At 39.5% G+C, this 17,397-nt stretch overlaps 1 protein-coding gene across 1 annotated transcript; it reads left to right on the forward strand.

The window, feature by feature from the left end:
• Positions 1 to 741, forward strand: LOC128577001 (periphilin-1-like). The gene has a single exon (XM_053579075.1). It carries the CDS (start codon positions 1 to 3, stop codon positions 739 to 741), a length of 741 nt encoding a protein of 246 aa, XP_053435050.1.
• Positions 742 to 17,397: the final 16,656 nt, after the last annotated feature.

The following is a 17,397-nucleotide window of genomic DNA, read 5'->3' on the forward strand; positions in this document are numbered from 1 at the left end:
ATGGCTTATAGAAGAGGTGAAATGTTGTCGGAGGGACGATTTGACTATGAAATCTCTCCTTTCAAGAGAACCAGTCAGTCTTTCCATCAGTCTCAGCGTAGGAAGTCCAGGCGTGCTGATGTCTCCTACAAACGGCAGCATGAAAGAAAGCCAGAAACAGATAAGGAGAGGCCTGTACGATCTTTGAAAACATCAAGAGATACTTCACCCTGGTTTTATTCAGCAGTTTCGTCATCCAAGATGTTAGCCAAACCTCGTAGGCTAACTGAAAAAGAACTTGCTGAGGCTGCAAGAAAGTGGGCTGCTGAAAAGCGAAAGAAGTCAGATGAAAGTAACTTCCCTGAAATTTACGAGTATGAAGCGGGATCCACAGCACCATCATTCATTTACCAGGCAGAAGAACCTGAGGCAAATGCTGCATATGGCATAGAGTTCTATGAAGACAAGCTAACCCGTCGCTCTAAAGCAATAGCATTAAAAGCCAAAGAGATTGAACAGGCTTACCGACAAGACTGTGAAACTTTCTGGAGGGTAGTGAAAATGCTGATTGAAAAAAATCTTTCATTAGAAAAGTCTATACAGTTTGCTCCGAAGCAGAATTTACATGAAATAGGTGAGCGACGTTTTGAAGAACTCAAGCATTTCATGGCAGAGTACGATACTTCAACTCAAGAGTTTGGAGAGCCTTTTGAGAGTTCTAGCTCAGGCAAAAAGTTTCTAGATTTTTTGTTCCCTCTCTGAATTACATAAATCCTTAATATATGGACGTTTTGTGACGATGAGAAATAACTTTATGATGGCTGACCATACTTCCAGTGTCAAATAAACGTCTAAAATATTTTCATTAGAATTTTTTCTACATGTAGAGCGTCTTAATCAATACTCACCTTTTTTTTTTGCCCCCTAAAATGATGGCCAATTAATTTTTCAGGCTTTGAAAGCAGTCCTAAAGAATAGCTTTCTTTTTTTTTTTTTTTTGTAGAGACAGAGTCTCACTGTACCGCCCTCGGGTAGAGTCCCGTGGTGTCACACGGCTCACAGCAACCTCCAACTCCTGGGCTTAAGCGATTCTCTTGCCTCAGCCTCCCGAGAAGCTGGGACTACAGGCGCCCGCCACAACGCCCGGCTATTTTTTGGTTGCAGTATTGGCTGGGGCTGAGGTTTGAACCCGCCACCCTCGGCATATGGGGCTGGCGCCCTACTCACTGAGCCACAGGCACTGCCCAAGAATAGCTTTCTATACCTACTCATGTTCTGTTGTCTTCCAAGTATGTAATCATTTGGTCACAGAAGTGTAATTTACAGGCTAGAGATCATTCCACTTAAATATTAGTAGTCTGTTTGCTTTTCATAGTGAATGATACCATGTGAAAATGTGCAAATTCTTTGTTGTGATTTTATTGACTTGTTGCTTGGTATTCTCAGGCTTTGTAACTTTTATGTGTTAATGTACTATCGTCATAAACTGAATGCTTTACGATCGTGCAGGATGTTTGAGAGTAAGTCTCATTCAGTAACAATGTAGAGCACTTAAATCTCTGAAATACACCTCAGAATTAAAAGCCTTTTTTTCCAAGATTCAGCATCTTCTATTAATCCTGAAACTTCTGAGTCTTTCACTGATGTGGGAGACTTAAATATTATTATTTAATAAAACTAAAAGAAGGAGTAATTTGGATGGAGATTAGGAATATCTTAAAGGTGAGATTTCTGACCTAAAGAGAAAAAAATTAGACTTTTAGTTTTTTGTAGGCCCAGTAGTGGAGGGGAGTTGTGTTTTTTCATAGGCCTATACTCTTCACCACAAGAAAGGTGATTGTTAACATGCCCATGATTACACTATGTATAATTTCCTTTTTAATCTCGGTAGTTTAGTGAGTTCTTTGTTCTGCCCCTTAGAGGTCCTTAGCCTTTCAGAAGTTTTCTTTAAAGAAACAAAGCAGTAGGTAGGATGCCCAACTCAGCGACCCCTTCCCAAGAAGTCTATGTCAACAGTCCTTCATGAGTGACCCATCCAAATCACGGCTTAGTTGAGAATCTAAGTGGGACAATTAGGATGTTCCATTTGTTTCCTGAGCACTTCAGCAGCCCAGTGGCATTGCGCCAAAATACAGTTATGTGGCATCACTTAGTGAGGAAACCTTAAAAAATGTTTGTTATTGCTATCCAATTTCATTATCCTCCCATCCTCTTTTCATTTTCTACTCTCTTCTCCCTCAAATTCTGGTGGCCCCCTACTGATAATATCTACAGAGCTACATAAAAATTACATGAAAAATGGAAATAGCAGTATGAATAATTTTAACAGATCCCATAACAGGTTCCTTAAAGTATGTATTATGCTGTCCACAGACCTAAAAATTAATTGAGGGCAACAATTATTTTGTAAAATTTCCTAAATGAGACTACCTTGAATCTTTATTTTTGCCACTTAGATGTTAACTTCGCTAACCTTAAGCCAAGCTAAGTCCCACATATCAACCATGGTATTCTTCCTTAATGGCAGTGATTTTCATTATCCACTTTGGATAAACTAAGAAAGTACTGATCTTGTTTTCCCTCTTTCCTCACCAATGCTTTTCTTTTCCTCAAATATTCTAATCCCAAGATTCATTATCTTTATTCAAGATGTCACAAATTTAAAAATAAAACTTAAACCACCAAAGGCAAAGGAGTTGTTCCCTTTGTTGAAATTCATTAAGTTAGATAAGTCATACTAACAGATGCATTTAAATGTGGGTTCAACAGATAATTTCTTCCTCTCCATATCCCCCAAATTACATTTAGCATTTAAAGCTGTTTATAGCTTGCTATCAGCATTATTCTGTTAGGCTTGTCATTTTTAAACTATTTAGAGTTGTTTTTAAGCTCTTTAAAGTTTAATTTTAAAATAAATAATTCTGGTGTGTACTAGAATGTGTATTTTACAAAATTTTCTTGATTAAAGAGATTTGTTTGTAAATTATCCATTGTTTTTGAACATGTCCAATAGATGTGATAAAATTTTCCTTGTCTTACCATAAAGCCTTGCTGATCAACAAGGGGAACGCAGATAATATAAAGCTTTTTGTAAATTTTAAAATGCAAAATGAAGCAACCATGTCTGAATAAAAAAAAAAAAACAAAAACACAAGTACTCTGAGCCCATTTTTAAACTAATAGATAAGTGTACCATAAGCTATGATGAAGTGTCTGGGCCAGGGGAATGGCACTAGGTGTGACAAAAATATGCTGAGGATTGGAGGTTTTCCAGCCTGTTCTGAAGAGGTAGAAGGCCTGGGGCAGAGGTTGGCACAGAATATGGGCTCAGACAACTCATATAATTCATAGAACACTAACTTTCAAATACTTTCATTCTTCTCCCCCCACCCCGAAATTAGCCAGAGAAGAAGCAAATACTCTACTAATGCAAGATGCAACAATCTTACCTTTATGGTTTTTTGTTTGTATTTCATCTGCAGTTTTTAGCTGGGGCTGGATTTGAACTCACCACCTCTGACATATGCTGCCAGCACCCTTTGAGCCACAGCCGCTGCACCCCCCTTTTTTTTTGCAACAGAGTCTCACTTTGTCACGCTTGAGTGCATTGGCATCATAGCTCACAGCAACCTCAAATTCCTGGACTCAAACGATACTCTTGCCTCAGCCTTCTAAGTAACTTGGACTGCAGGTGCCCACCACTATGTCCAGTTCGTTTTTCTATTATTAGTAGAGAAAGGTCTTGCTCTTGCTCACATTTTTCTCGAACTCCTGAGCTTAAACAATCCATCCGCCTTGGCCTCCCAGAGTGTTGGGATTATAGGTGTGAGCCACTGTGCCAAGCCTAGCAAACTTAAACTCTTGAGCTCAAGTGATCCTCTTGCTTCAGCCTCCCAAGGAGCAGGGGCTACAGGTGCCCACCTCAACATCTGGCTATCTTTAGAGATGGGGGTCTTGCTCTTGCTCAGGCTGGTCTCAAGCTCCTGAGTTCAGGCAATCTACTCACCTCGGCCTCCCAGAGTGTTAGGATTACAGTCATGAGCCACTGCACTCAGCCTCTCCAGGAGTTTCAAAACGCATCTAGCTGAGCTAGATGTTTTCATGAGTGGTATGCAAAACTGTTTCTTGCTTAAATAAATTAAAAAGTAGCAAATTGCTGGCAAGGCCTAGTGGCTCTTGCTTGTCTTCCTAGCACCGTGAGAGGGCCAAGGTGGGAAGATTGCTTGAGCTCAGGTATTCGAGACCAGCCTGATCAACAGTGAAATTTCGTCTCTAAAAGAAATAGCTGGGCATTGTGGTGGGTGCCTATAGTCCCACCTATTTGGGAAGCTAGGCAAGAGGATTCCATGAGCCCAAAAGGTTGAGGTTGCTGTGAGCTATGATGCACAGCGTTCTTACCCAGGGTGACAGATGAGACTCTTGTTCCAAAAAAAAAAAAAAAAAGATTCAGTGCTATAGAATCTAACCTGTGTACTTGTGTCCTCTTATATATTTAACCCTAATCCCCTAGGGCCAAATGTAATCACTCCTTGTGACAAAACTACAGAATGTTACCCTACCTGGAGATAATCAAAGTAGGAATACCTGGTTTGAAATTTTAACTCTGTCATTTACTATGTGATCTTGATACTTTTACTTTAACCAATTAAGCATCGGTCTCTTTACCAATAAAATGAATATAATAGCAGCTTTACACAATTATTGTGAAGCACACAGTGGTTATTCAGCAAATGCCTGATAAACTGAACTGCTCAATGAACTTCACTTCCCTCTCCCTAGTCCTTTTTGCTGACCATGTCATCATAATAGAGAACCTCATTATGAACCTAAGTGATATTTACTCTAAACAATTATGCACAACTGGTTGGGTACATCTGGATGTTTTATGCGGCATAAGCATCGAGAAGCCTCCTGGGAAATAAATCATCCAAAGTTAAAAGAGTGTCATATAACTTGGCTCAAGGGCAGTTGGAGCTGTGTAAGAAGGAGCTTGGCTAGATTATGAGTCCACCAGTATGTCTGTCACAGATACCATCTGGCCCAGATCCCTTGAACTCATGGTTAAATCTTACAGCAAAGACTCTCTAATAAAAGAACAAGTGAAAATGAAAAGAACTTTTTTCCACCATGCCAGCAGCCTCAGTGCCAACAGCTTTGGCAGCATCCTGGGAGTTTGCACCACTAGCTCTTCTAGCATTGGAAGACAGAATATTTCTTATTGGGCTGGCACTGACAATATGTGTGTGGACACTGCAGGCCACCAGTTGTACCTTAGGAAGGCACCAGTAGAGGTCTGGCTTTTGATGGCTGTTGACCATGACAATACGCATTTCTGGGGCAAGCTCTAGAGATAGAGAAGAGAAATGGGTACCTGACTCCAGAGAACTTGTGAAATACCTTTGTGACAGAGGCAAAGGCCTGAAAAAGAGCAAAAATTTTTTATGAGCTGTCTCTTTAAAATTCCCTCACCCTTTTAGGGAAATAAAACCTGCATTCTTGCAGGCCAGTAATCAGACATGCAGGAAGTGTTGTTTTTTTTTATGCCACAGGAGATGGCTGAACATAATTGTCAGAGGTCATGGAAAGGTCATTAGAATGTCTTCACTGGAGATACTACAGTTAAATAGTAATAGCCTGAAGCTGAAAACTCCCTTCATAAGCTCTGTACTTCCGTTTAAAGGGAAGATGATGATACCGTAATAAAAGAGTCTGACATCTTCTTTTTCTGGCAAATTAATAAACTTCTCTCTCTTTTTTCCTCAATCTACTTATTCTTGTTCAGTAGTGGGGACAAGTACCAAACTTTTGGTAACACAGACCCACACAGTCTTTGCTATATTAGGGAAGTTGTTCTCAAATTTGCTCCAGTATCAGAGTATTTGGATGTCCTGGTACTCTTTGGGGGACTATAAGAAATGGCATTTTTTTCATTTGATTCTAGCACTTAATTATGAGAAGAATGAAATGAGCAGTATCACAGCCCCTGGCTTTGAGGGGCACTTAACTATGTAGCAAACACTCTACTAATTCCTTTATATTGGTGACCTTATTCAACTCTCACTATAACTCTGCCTAATATATACTAGGTAAAGATACAGGCTCAGAGAAGTTCAGAAACTTGCATAGGGGCACACAACCAGGAAGTGGCAGAAAACAGATATGCATCCTGGGTTTCAAGTTTATGATCTTAACTAGTACATCTACTGAACATTTTTTGCTGCTGCTTAGCAGGCCCAGGCTGGGTCCAAACTCGCTGTCCCCAGTGCACGGGGCTGGCGCTTTAACCATTCGGCTATAGACACCCTTAACAATTTTTTTTTTTTTTGAGACAGAGTCTCACTTTATTTCCCTGGGTAGAGTTTCGTAGCATCACAGCTCACAGGAACCTCAAACTCTTGGGCTCAAGTGATCCTCTTGTCTCAGGCTCCTAAGTAGAAGAGACTACAGATGCCCCCGACAATGCCTAGCTAGTTTTTCCATTTTTATTTTGTTTTTGTTTTTTTTCATTTTAATAACTGTATAATTAAATACTGTAAAAGATACAAAACAAAACATCAAATCAGGAGGAGGACTGGGAAAGTTTTCCTGAGGAAAGATGATCTTTTCAAAGGTCGTTTAGCGGCAGATGTGATGTCAGTCTTCTGTGAAAAGACACTGGCCAAAGCATCATTCATCAATGTAGAAGATTCATAAGACATTGGGCTCTGAGTTTTTCCATTTTTAGTGGAGACAAGGTCTCGCTCTTGCTCTGGCTGGTCTCAAATGCCTGAACTCAAGCAATTCACCTGCCTTGGCCTCCCATAGTGCTAGCATTTACACAGGCATGAGCCAGCACTCCCAGACTACAGAACAATTTTTGATAATCAAAATATGACTATATATATTAATAGTATTAAATAAAACCTCTAGAATATGGATTTGAGCATACACAAAATAAGCTGATGAATACATATTGCAGCTCTATGCACACCATAGTAACACAGTTTACTGTGTCTCCTTCGGCTTGTTTACAGTAATTAGCTGCACTTTCTTCTCCTCTGAGGTTCATTTAAAAGCATCAGTTGATATCAAATTAGCTATTAACAGCTAATATAAGCAAGGAAAGAAAATTATTTTCTTATGGGTTCACTTTTGATCACTTCAAATAGATCTGCCATTCAATCCTATAATTCCTCTACTAGGCATATACCCAGAGGACACTGTTCTTTGAAGAGTAAATTTATTTTAATCATTCTTTTGCAATTCCTTTCACAAAAATTGAGATCTTCACAATTTTAAAGAGCAGAGTGTTAGAGATGTTAACTAGAAGGGTGTTTGAGACCTGTTTCTTTTCTTTCAACACACTTTCTTGGGCCAAAATGCTAGGACTTCTCAAGTAACAGAATAGTCACCATTTTTGTTATCACTTTCTCATCACCATTCCTCAGAGGTTGAAGAGTTTCTCCTGTTATATATCAGTACTCCTCCTCAGAATTGACCTTTAATCCTCAGACATGAAGGATTCACAGAGAGCCACACTGAAAAATCTCAGGTTCCAAACCATATCCAGGTAACAAATGATAATTGCCCAGATAAGTCTGGAGACAAACCTTACAGGGCTGTTCACAAGTTTGTCATTGTTTTCCTTTACCTTTTTTATTTTATTTTATTTATTTTTTTTTTTTTGAGACACAGTCTCACTCTGCCACCCTGGGCAGAGTACCACGGCAATACAGTTCATAGCAACGCCAAACTCCTGAACTCAAGTTATCCTCTTGCCTCACCGTCTGTGCAGCTGAGACTACAGACATGCATCACTACACTCAGCTGGATTTTTCTATTTTTGGTAGAGATTGGTGGGGGGGGTCCACTCCTGCTCAGGCAGGTCTCGAACTCCTGAACTCAAGCAATCTACCTGCCTCACCCTCCCAGAGTGCTGGGATTGCAGGTGTAAGCCTCTGTATCCAGCCTGTCCCCATCTTAGTTTCAACCTTCTTCACCCTCAAACCGGCTAGGATAACTGCTAGACCTCTGTCAATTGTGAAAAAGTAGGTCCTTGTGACTGGCCTCCACGCACACGTCTGGGATTCTAGAACAATTATGACATATAAATTTCCCTGACATACTAGCTGGATGTTCTCCAAATCTCATGAATAAAACTTTAGCCTGGGCATTGGACCTATGCCAGGATACATAAGCTGCTACCAAGTCTTGAGTCTAGTTTGTTCATAGTACGTTTTCTCCAGTCTGTTCTTTTACCTTAGTTCTTTGTTTTATTTTTTTTTTTTTGAGTCTTTGTTTTTAGTTATTTGGGATATATACTGAGGAGTGGAATTTCTGGGTCATATGGTAATTCTATGTTTAACTTTTTGGGAAACTATTAAACTGTTTTCCACATATACCATTTTGCATTTCCATCAGCAATGTATGAGAGTTGCAATTTCTCCACATCCCCACCAACATTTATTTCACTTATTTTCCCTTTTTTTATTATAGTCTTCTTAATAGGGGTGAAGTGATACCTCATTGTGGTTTTGATTTGCATTTCCCTAATGATTAATGATGTTGAGCATGTTTTCGTATGCTTGTTGCTTATTTATGTATCTTCTTTGGAAAAATGTCTATTCAAGTCCTTTGCTCATTTTAAAATTGGGTTGTCTTCTTTCTGAGTTATAAGAGTTCTTTATGTATCCTGTATATTAAACCCTTTCAGATTTGTAAATGTTTTCTTCCATTCTTACAGCTATCTTTTAACTTTCCTGATAATATCCTTTGATGCATAAAAGTTTTTAATTTTGATGAAGTACAATTTATTTTTTCTCTGTTGCTCTTATTTTTGGTGTCATATCTAAGAATCCATTACCAAATCCAAGGTCATGCAGACTTATCCCGTGTTTTCCTGGAAGAATTTTACCGTTATAGTGCCTATATATATATATTTTTTTTATTGTTGGGGATTCATGGAGGGTACAAGAAAGCAGGTTACACTGATTGCATTTGTTAGGTAAAGTCCCTCTTATACTTGTATCTTGCCCCCAAAATGTGTGTCACACACCAAGACTCCCACGCCTCCCCCTTTCCTCTCTCTGCTCTTACTTCTCCCACCACCACTCCTTCCCACTCTCTGCTCTTCTTTCCCCCCCCCTCCTTCTTTCCCTCTCTGCTCTCCCCTTTCTCCACCCCCACCATGTACTAGGTCATTAACTGTCCTCATATCAAAATTGAGTACATAGGATTCATGCTTCTCCATTCTTCCGATGTTTTACTAAGAATAATGTGTTCCACTTCCATCCAGGTTAATACAAAGGATGTAAAGTCTCCATCATGTTAATGACTGAATACTGTTCCATGGTATACATGTACCACAGCTTGTTAATCCATTCCTGGGTTGGTGGGCATTTAGGCTGTTTCCACATTTTGGTGATTGTAAATTGAGCTGCAATAAAGTCTAGTGCAGGTGTCCTATGGTAAAAGGATTTTTTCCCTTCTGGGTAGATGCCCAGTAGTGGGATTGCAGGATCAAATGGGAGGTCTCCTTGAGTTCTTTGAGGGTCTCCATACTTCCTTCAAAAAAGGTTGTCTTAGTTTGCAGTCCCACCAGCAGTGTAAATGTGTTCCTTTTTCTCCACACCCACACCAGCATCTGCAGTTTTGAGATTTTGTGAAGTGGGTCATTCTCCATGGGGTTAGAGGATAGCTCAGGGTGATTTTGATTTGCATTTCTCTAATAATTAGGGACAATGAGCATTTTTACATATATTTGCTTGCCATTTGTCTGTCTTCTTTAGAGAAGTTTCTATTCATCTCTCTTGCCTATTGATATACCGGACTGTTGGCTTTTTTCATGTGGATTAATTTGAGTTCTCTGTAGATCCTAGTTATCAAGTCTTTGTCTGATTCAAAATATGCAAATATCCTTTCTCATTGTATAGGTTGTCTATTTGCTTTGGTTGTTATCTCCTTAGCAGTACAGAAGCTTTTCAGTTTAATTAAGTCCCACTTGTTTATTTTTGTTGTTGTTGCAGTTGCCACGGAAAAGTCTTTCCCTAGGCTGATATCTTCAAGTGTTTTTCCTATACTTTCTTTAGGGATTTTTATCATTTCATACCTTAAATTTAGTTCTTTTATCCATCTTGAATCAATTTTTGTGAGTGGAGAAATGTGCAGGTCCAGTTTCAGCCTTCTACATGTGGATATCCAGTTCTCCCAGTACTATTTATTGAATAGGGATTCTTTCCCCCAGTGTATGTTCTTGTTTGGTTTATCCAAGATTAGGTGGCTGTGAGGTGTTAGTTTCATTTCCTAGTTTTCTATTGGATTCCAAATATCTATGTCTCTATTTTTGTGCCAGTACCACGCTCTTTTGATCACTATGGCCTTGTAGTAGAGCCTAAAGTCTGGTATGCTGATGCACCTGGCTTGGTTTTTATTACTAAGAACTGCCTTAACTATATGGGTTTTTTTCTGGTTCCATACAAAATGGAGAATTATTTTTTCCAAGTCCTGAAAGTACAATGTTGTTTTTTTTTGTTTGTTTGTTTGTTTTTTATATTGAAACGGAATCTCACTATGTTGCCCTGGGTAGAGTGCCGTGGTGTCAAACCTCATAGCAATCTCCAACTCTTGGGCTTAAGTGATTCCCTTGCCTCAGCCTCCCAAGTAGCTGGCACCCACCACAATGCCTGGCTATTTTTTGGTTGCAGTTGTCATTGTTGCTTAGCAGGCCTGGGCCGGGTTCAAACCTCCCACCCTAGGTGTATGTGGCCGGTGCTCCTGCTGACTGAGCTACGGGCACCGCCTGAATTGAAAATCTTATTCTTCTGTGCAAAGATTCAGGTGTGGTTGATTAAAAAATACATTAGTTTAAATTTCTTTGGGGAACCTAAATTGTCAAAAAGTATGTGAAAATCCACAGGCTAATTGAAACTGAAGGAAAGTACTACCAAATCCAAAAGGGGGGAGGAGGAACCAGCCATGTAATAGCACCTCTCGCCCCCTACCATGAGAATGTGACCTTTTGTAACTGTTCCAGGAGATAGCCCTGAGCTGAAGCAGATAAAAGGGCTAAGCAAATGTTTAACTGTTAATCTTGTCTTAAGACAGTTAAGTAATGAACCAGAGTTCTTCTTATCTAAAAAGCCCCTGCTATGTCTGCTACCCCTCCCTACTTTGTGGTTGCACATTGAAATTGTTGAGTAGCTCTGTTACATCTGTCAGAAAGGCAAGGTGCCATTTCCATTCTGCATCATTGAGCTCTGGTACTTGATTTTTGAAAGCAGAAAAGCTGTAATCTGTGGAAGTAGGTCATAGAAATGTTTCAAAATTCTCCCTCAACTCAGCCAATGGACTTATGCATGGTACGGAACATCTTCACAGGCAACATTTAGCTCAGACAGAAATTCCTGAAATTGTCTGTGGTTTAGTGTATTACTTCTAATGAAGTTAACACAAGATACCACGGTTTTCATAACCAAGTCCCACTTCAGTGATTTACTACACAGCACTTGTTGGTGGATGAGGCAGTGTATGGCTATTGGATTAGAATGGTTATGTTTGTCCATCTCTTGGTTAATGCGAGCAATTACTCCTTTCTTAGACCCCACCATGCTAGGAGCACCATCAGTTGTCACACTGGCTAGTTTTGCCCAGTCCAGCTCCAAACTATTCACAGTTTGGCAAACCTTTTCATAAATATCCTCTCCTGTAGTTGTTTCTCTGATGCTTTGCTCTTCCATGCACAGATGCACAGCTCTTCTGTGACTTCAAAATAGTCATTCGTCCCACGAATAAAAATTAGAAGTTGTGCAGAATAGGGCGGCACCTGTGGCTCAAGGAGTAGGGCGCTGGTCCCATATGCCGGAGGTGGCGGGTTCAAACCCAGCCCCAGCCAAAAAAAGAAGTAGAAGTTGTGCAGAATCACAACATCATTACATTACTTTCGTCAAGTGCCAAGGAAAAATAGGAAAGGTTTTTTGCGGAGTTTTGCAAATGCTGACGCAAATTGTCTCCCATTTTTTCAATCCTTCGTATAATTGAGGGTCCTGAAAGACTCACTGTAGTAAATAAATCAGCCTTCTCTGGACACATCTCTTTGGCAACAGAAAGAAGGCATTCTTTAACAAATTCTCCCTCCACGAATGGTCTGCCAGTGCACGCTATTATCTTGGCAACTTGAAAACTTGCTCACAGTGATGAAGTATTTAGCTGTTTCTGCTTCACAAAAGTATTTGGCTGAGTTGTCAATGTATATTTCAGTTTTAATATTTTACATTTTCTCACTTCTCTGACCAAACTATCATATTTATCTTTATGTTGAGTTTGATAATGTTGATGCAAATTGTATTCTTTGAACACAGACACTATATTGTGGCATATCAAACACACAGCTCTTTCCTTGTACTGCATGAAAAAGTAATCATAAGTCCACTGTTCTTTGAATATCCTACACTCTGCGTCAATTTTTCTCTTTCTTGATATCATTATTTCCTAGGGATTCCAAATTGCTATTAGTAAAATACCAATATATATATACAGCACTCCAAAAACAATATACCAGCAAGAACTTTGCCCACACAGAGACATATAGATTGCACTGCCCATCAATGCAGTCTGATCAGTGCCCATCAATGCAGTCTGATCAGTGCCCATCAGTGCCATCTGATCAGTGTCCATCAATGCAGCCTTGCCAGTCCACATCATTTCAGCCTCGCCAGTGCCCATATGGTGGAACTCTGCTGTTACCTCAGGCTCACACTGGTGTGGTGTGGGAACAGGCATGGTTACAGAGCCAGTTCCTCCACCACCTTTCCAGTTCACACTACCCTGTGTGAACCGCACTGCAATCTGTGAACTCGCACAGGAATCTGATCTCATGGGTGAGAAGACCCATGTGATCAGATTCCACTGCAGGAAAAAAGAAGGCATGTATGCCTTTTTTCTTCCAAATCTAATGCGAGTTCAGCCGTACAAGCATATGGCTGAACTCGCACTGCTCAGAGATTGCAACAGTGTGAACCGGCGCTTACACAGCACACAACATACAACATCATACACAAACAAATAGCAATCAGAATATAAATGCACTTACTGGCAATTAAATTGGGTTTCCTACTCCTTGGCTGTCTGCAGAGCTGGATTAAGTTCCCATGGGGCCCTAGGCAGATTACCAGTTTGGGGCCCCCATGAGATAACACTGACCACAGACCATTTGCGATAACACTACTAACAATTTGCATTAATACTGAGTGCTAACAATTTGCATTAATACTGAGCACTTACAATTATCATAACCACTGAGCACTGACTATTTGCATTACCTCTGAGCACTGACAATTTGCATTAGCACTGAGCGCTATTTGCGTTATCACTGTGATGCAATGCCCCTGGAAACTACCCCTAACCAACTGACCAACTTAAAAAAAAAGGCTTTCCTAACTTCAAAAAAAATGGTCTTCTAACTTCAAAAAAAAGTGCTGCCTATCTGCAAAAAAAAAATGAAAAGACCTCCTAACGTCAGAAAAAAAGGCCCCCCTTAACTGCAAAAAAAAGAAAGGCCCTACTAACTGAAAAATAAAAAAAAAAGACCTCCTAACTTCAAAAAAAAAAAATTCTAACTTGTTCTTACCTTAGTCCTTTGGCAGCAGCAGGCTCTGCACAGGCAACCTGGTGACTCCTCCAGTTACACCAGAGACTGAGATGAGGAGTTGAGAGACAGAGAGAAGGAGCGGAGTCGGAGAGTAGGAGGGGAATTGGAGAGTGTGGGGCACATTCTGCACATGCACACTGCGGCCTGAACAGTGGGTTGCTAAGCAGGACGGCAATAACACCCGGCAGGGAGAGACAGAGGGAAGGAATGGGGAGAGACAGAAGGAAGGAACGGAGTCGCAGAGTTGGCGCACACTCCACACATGCACACTGCGGCCCGAGCGGGACAAGTCAGCTACTAAGCAGTATAGGCAGCTGTGACAAAAACACCTGGTGGGCTGGATAAATGTCCTTGGCAGGCCGCATGTGGCCCGCGGGCCATAGTTTGAGGACCCCTGTTCTAATCTCAGGAACCGTGTACTCAAAATGGCAACCATCTTTGGTAGCACTTATGTCTGTGAACAAACTTTTTCCAGAATGAAACATCTGAAATCTTGAACCAGATCTAGACTAACTGATGCACACTTGCATCACTTGTTATGACTAGCAGTGACAAATATGGAACTGAACATTGACCATCTCATTAGCCAAAAGCAGGCCCGTAGTTCCCATTGAAATACTGGTAAGTTTGTTGATTTAACTTTACTCGTTCTTCATTTTAAATATTGTATTTGTTCCCATTTTTTTTTTTTTACTTTAAAATAAGACGTGTGCATAGGAATTTGTTCATAGTTTTTTTTTTTGGTTTTTGTTTTTTTTTAACTATAGTCTGGCCCTCCAATGGTCTGAAGGACACTGAACTGGTACCCTGTTTAAAAATTTGAAAATCCCTGATCTAAGTGGTCACCTTAAGAAACTAAAGAAAGAAGAGCAAATTAAATCCAAAGCATGCAGAAGAACAGAAATAATAAAAACTGAGCAGAAATCAATGTTATTGAAAATAGGAAAACAATCGAGAAAATCAACAAAAAAAGAAAAAAAGAAAGAATGAATGAAAATCAACAAACTCCAAAGTTAGATCTTTGAAGAAAATGAATAAATTAATGCCTTGCTAGCCAGGCTGAGAAGAAAACAAACAAACTCCAGTCATCCCTTGGTATACACAATGGACTACTTTCAGGACCACATACATATATAAAAATCTGCATATAATCACATCCCTCAATTGGCCCTGACAATCCTCATATAAGAAAAGTCAGCCTATATATATGGTTTTGCATCCATTGAATGTTCTATTTTCAATCCATGTTTCCTTGATAAAATCTGAATATAAGTGGGCCCACATAGTTCAAATCTGTGTTGTTCAAAGGTCAACTACAATAATATTAGAAGTAAAAGAGGAAACATCACTACAGAGCCTATGGATATTAAAGATAATAAAGAAATACTATGAAAAACTCTAGGCTCACAACTTTTATAACCCAGAAGTAATAAATTGATTCTTTGAGAGACATATTCTGCCCAAACTCACACAAAAAGAAATTAGAAAATCTGATTCGGCTTATTTATTTAAGAAGTTGAATCAATAATTAACAATTTTCTAAAGCAGAAAGCACCTGACCCAGATGGTTTCACAGGTGAATTCTACCTAAAATTTAATGAATAAATTCTATCAATTCTGTACAATTTCTTTCAGAAGATATAAGCATAGGAATACTCCTCATTTAGGAGGCCATGACATTACAAAAAGAATAATTATGGACCAATGTCTGTCATGCACATATATGCAAAATCCCCAACCAAAATCAATCTTAACAATGGGCTGGGTGCCATGGCTAATGCCTGTAATTCTGGAAGGCTAAGGCAGGTGGATTGCCTAAGCTCACAGGTTCGAGACCAGCCTGAGCAAGTGCAAGACCCCCGTCTCCAAAAAATAAAAAGAGGGAGTATGCTGGGAATTATGGCGGGCACCAGTAGTCCCAACTACTTGGGAGGCTGAGGCCAAGAGACTTGCTTGAGCCCAAGGGTTTGAGGTTGCTGTGAACTATGACTCCACAGCACTCTACTGAGGGTGACAAAGTGAGACTGTCTCCAAAACAAAACAAAACAAAAAAACAATGTATATAAATAATTACATGCCATGAACAAATATGATTTATTCAAGGCATGCAAAACTGGTTCAACATTCAAAAACCAATTAATGTAATCCATCATATAAAAAAGGCTAAAGAAGAAAAATCACACAATCATCAATAGATGCAGAGAATGAAGTTAACAAAATCTAACACCCATTCAGATAAAAAGTCTCAGTAAATTAGCAATGGAAGAGAAGTTCCTCAAATTGATAGGGAATATCTATGAGAAGCCTACAGCTAACTTAGTGGCATAACTAATAACTTTCCCACTAAAATCAGGACCAAGTTAAAGATGCCCCCACTCACTACTCCTTTTCAACCTTACACTGGAGGTTCTAGTTAAATCAGTAAGATGCAGAAAGGAAATAACACATATACTTATTGGGAAGGAAGAAATAAAATTGTCTTTGTTCATAGGTGAAATGGTTGTCTATGTAGAAAAGCTGAATGAATTAATAACAGAAATACTCCTTCAAGTTTCCAGGATATGAAGTTAAACTAAAAATTTAATCACTGTCCTATATATCAACAATGAACAAGTGGAATTTGAAATTAAAAAGCAGTATCTTTTACATCAGCACTCCCCCAAAATAAAATCCTTTGGTAGAGATCTAACGAAATATGTAGAGGATCCATATGAGGAAAAACTACAAAACTCTTTTTTTTGGGGGGTGGGGCAGAGTCTCAAGCTGTCACCCTCGGTAGAGTGCTGTGGCGTCACAGCTCACAGCAACCTTAAACTCTTGGGCTTAAGAGGTTCTCTTGCCTCAGCCTCCCAAGGAGCTGGGACTACAGGCACCCCCCACAACACCCAGCTATTTTTTGGTTGTAGTTATCATTGTTGTTTGGCAGGCCCGGGCTAGATTGGAACCCTCCAGCTCCAGTGTTTTCGGCTGTCGCCCTAGCTGCTTGAGCTACAGGCGCCGAGCCCACAAAACTCTTAAGAAATAAAAAGAATTAAATAAATGAACAAGTATTCCATGTTTATGAATAGGAATACACAATATTGTCAAGATGTATATCCTTTGCCACTTGATTTATAGATCTGATGCGATCTCAATTAAAATCCCAGAAAGTTATTTTTTTCAGATATTGACAAACTGATTCTAAAGTTCATGTGCAAAGGCAAAAGACCCAGAATATCCAACACAATATTGACAAAGTTGAAGGGCTGACACAACCCTACTGCAAGATTTACTATAAAGTTACAGTAATCATGGCAATGTGTTACTAATGAAAAAATAGACAAACAGATCAATGAAACAGACAATAGCCAAGAAATATACAACAGAAGAATTCTGGTTATTAGAGGCAGAAAAACATAGAGGAGAGAGGAGGATGGGGAGAGAGGTTAGTTAATGGATACAAAATTACTTACACCTAGATTAGAGGAATGAGCTCTGATGTTCTGTAGCACTGTAGAATGAATATAGTTAACTATAATTTATTGTATATTTTCAAAAAGCTAAACCATTCACATCTGTGCATGCCTATAATTCTAGCTCCTCAGATGCTAATGTAGGAGGATCACTTGAGCTCAGGAGTTGCGGTCTAACCTGGGCAACATAGTAAGACCCAATTCTTAAAAACCAATAAAGCTAGAAGATAGGATTTTGAATGTTCACAACATAAAGAAATGATAAACATTTGAGCTACTGGATATGTTAATTACCTAATTTGATCATTACACCTTGTATACACGTATAGAAATATCACTTTA

The sequence above is a fragment of the Nycticebus coucang genome, chromosome X, assembly GCF_027406575.1.
Source record: "Nycticebus coucang isolate mNycCou1 chromosome X, mNycCou1.pri, whole genome shotgun sequence".
Classification (NCBI taxonomy): Eukaryota; Metazoa; Chordata; class Mammalia; order Primates; family Lorisidae; genus Nycticebus; species Nycticebus coucang.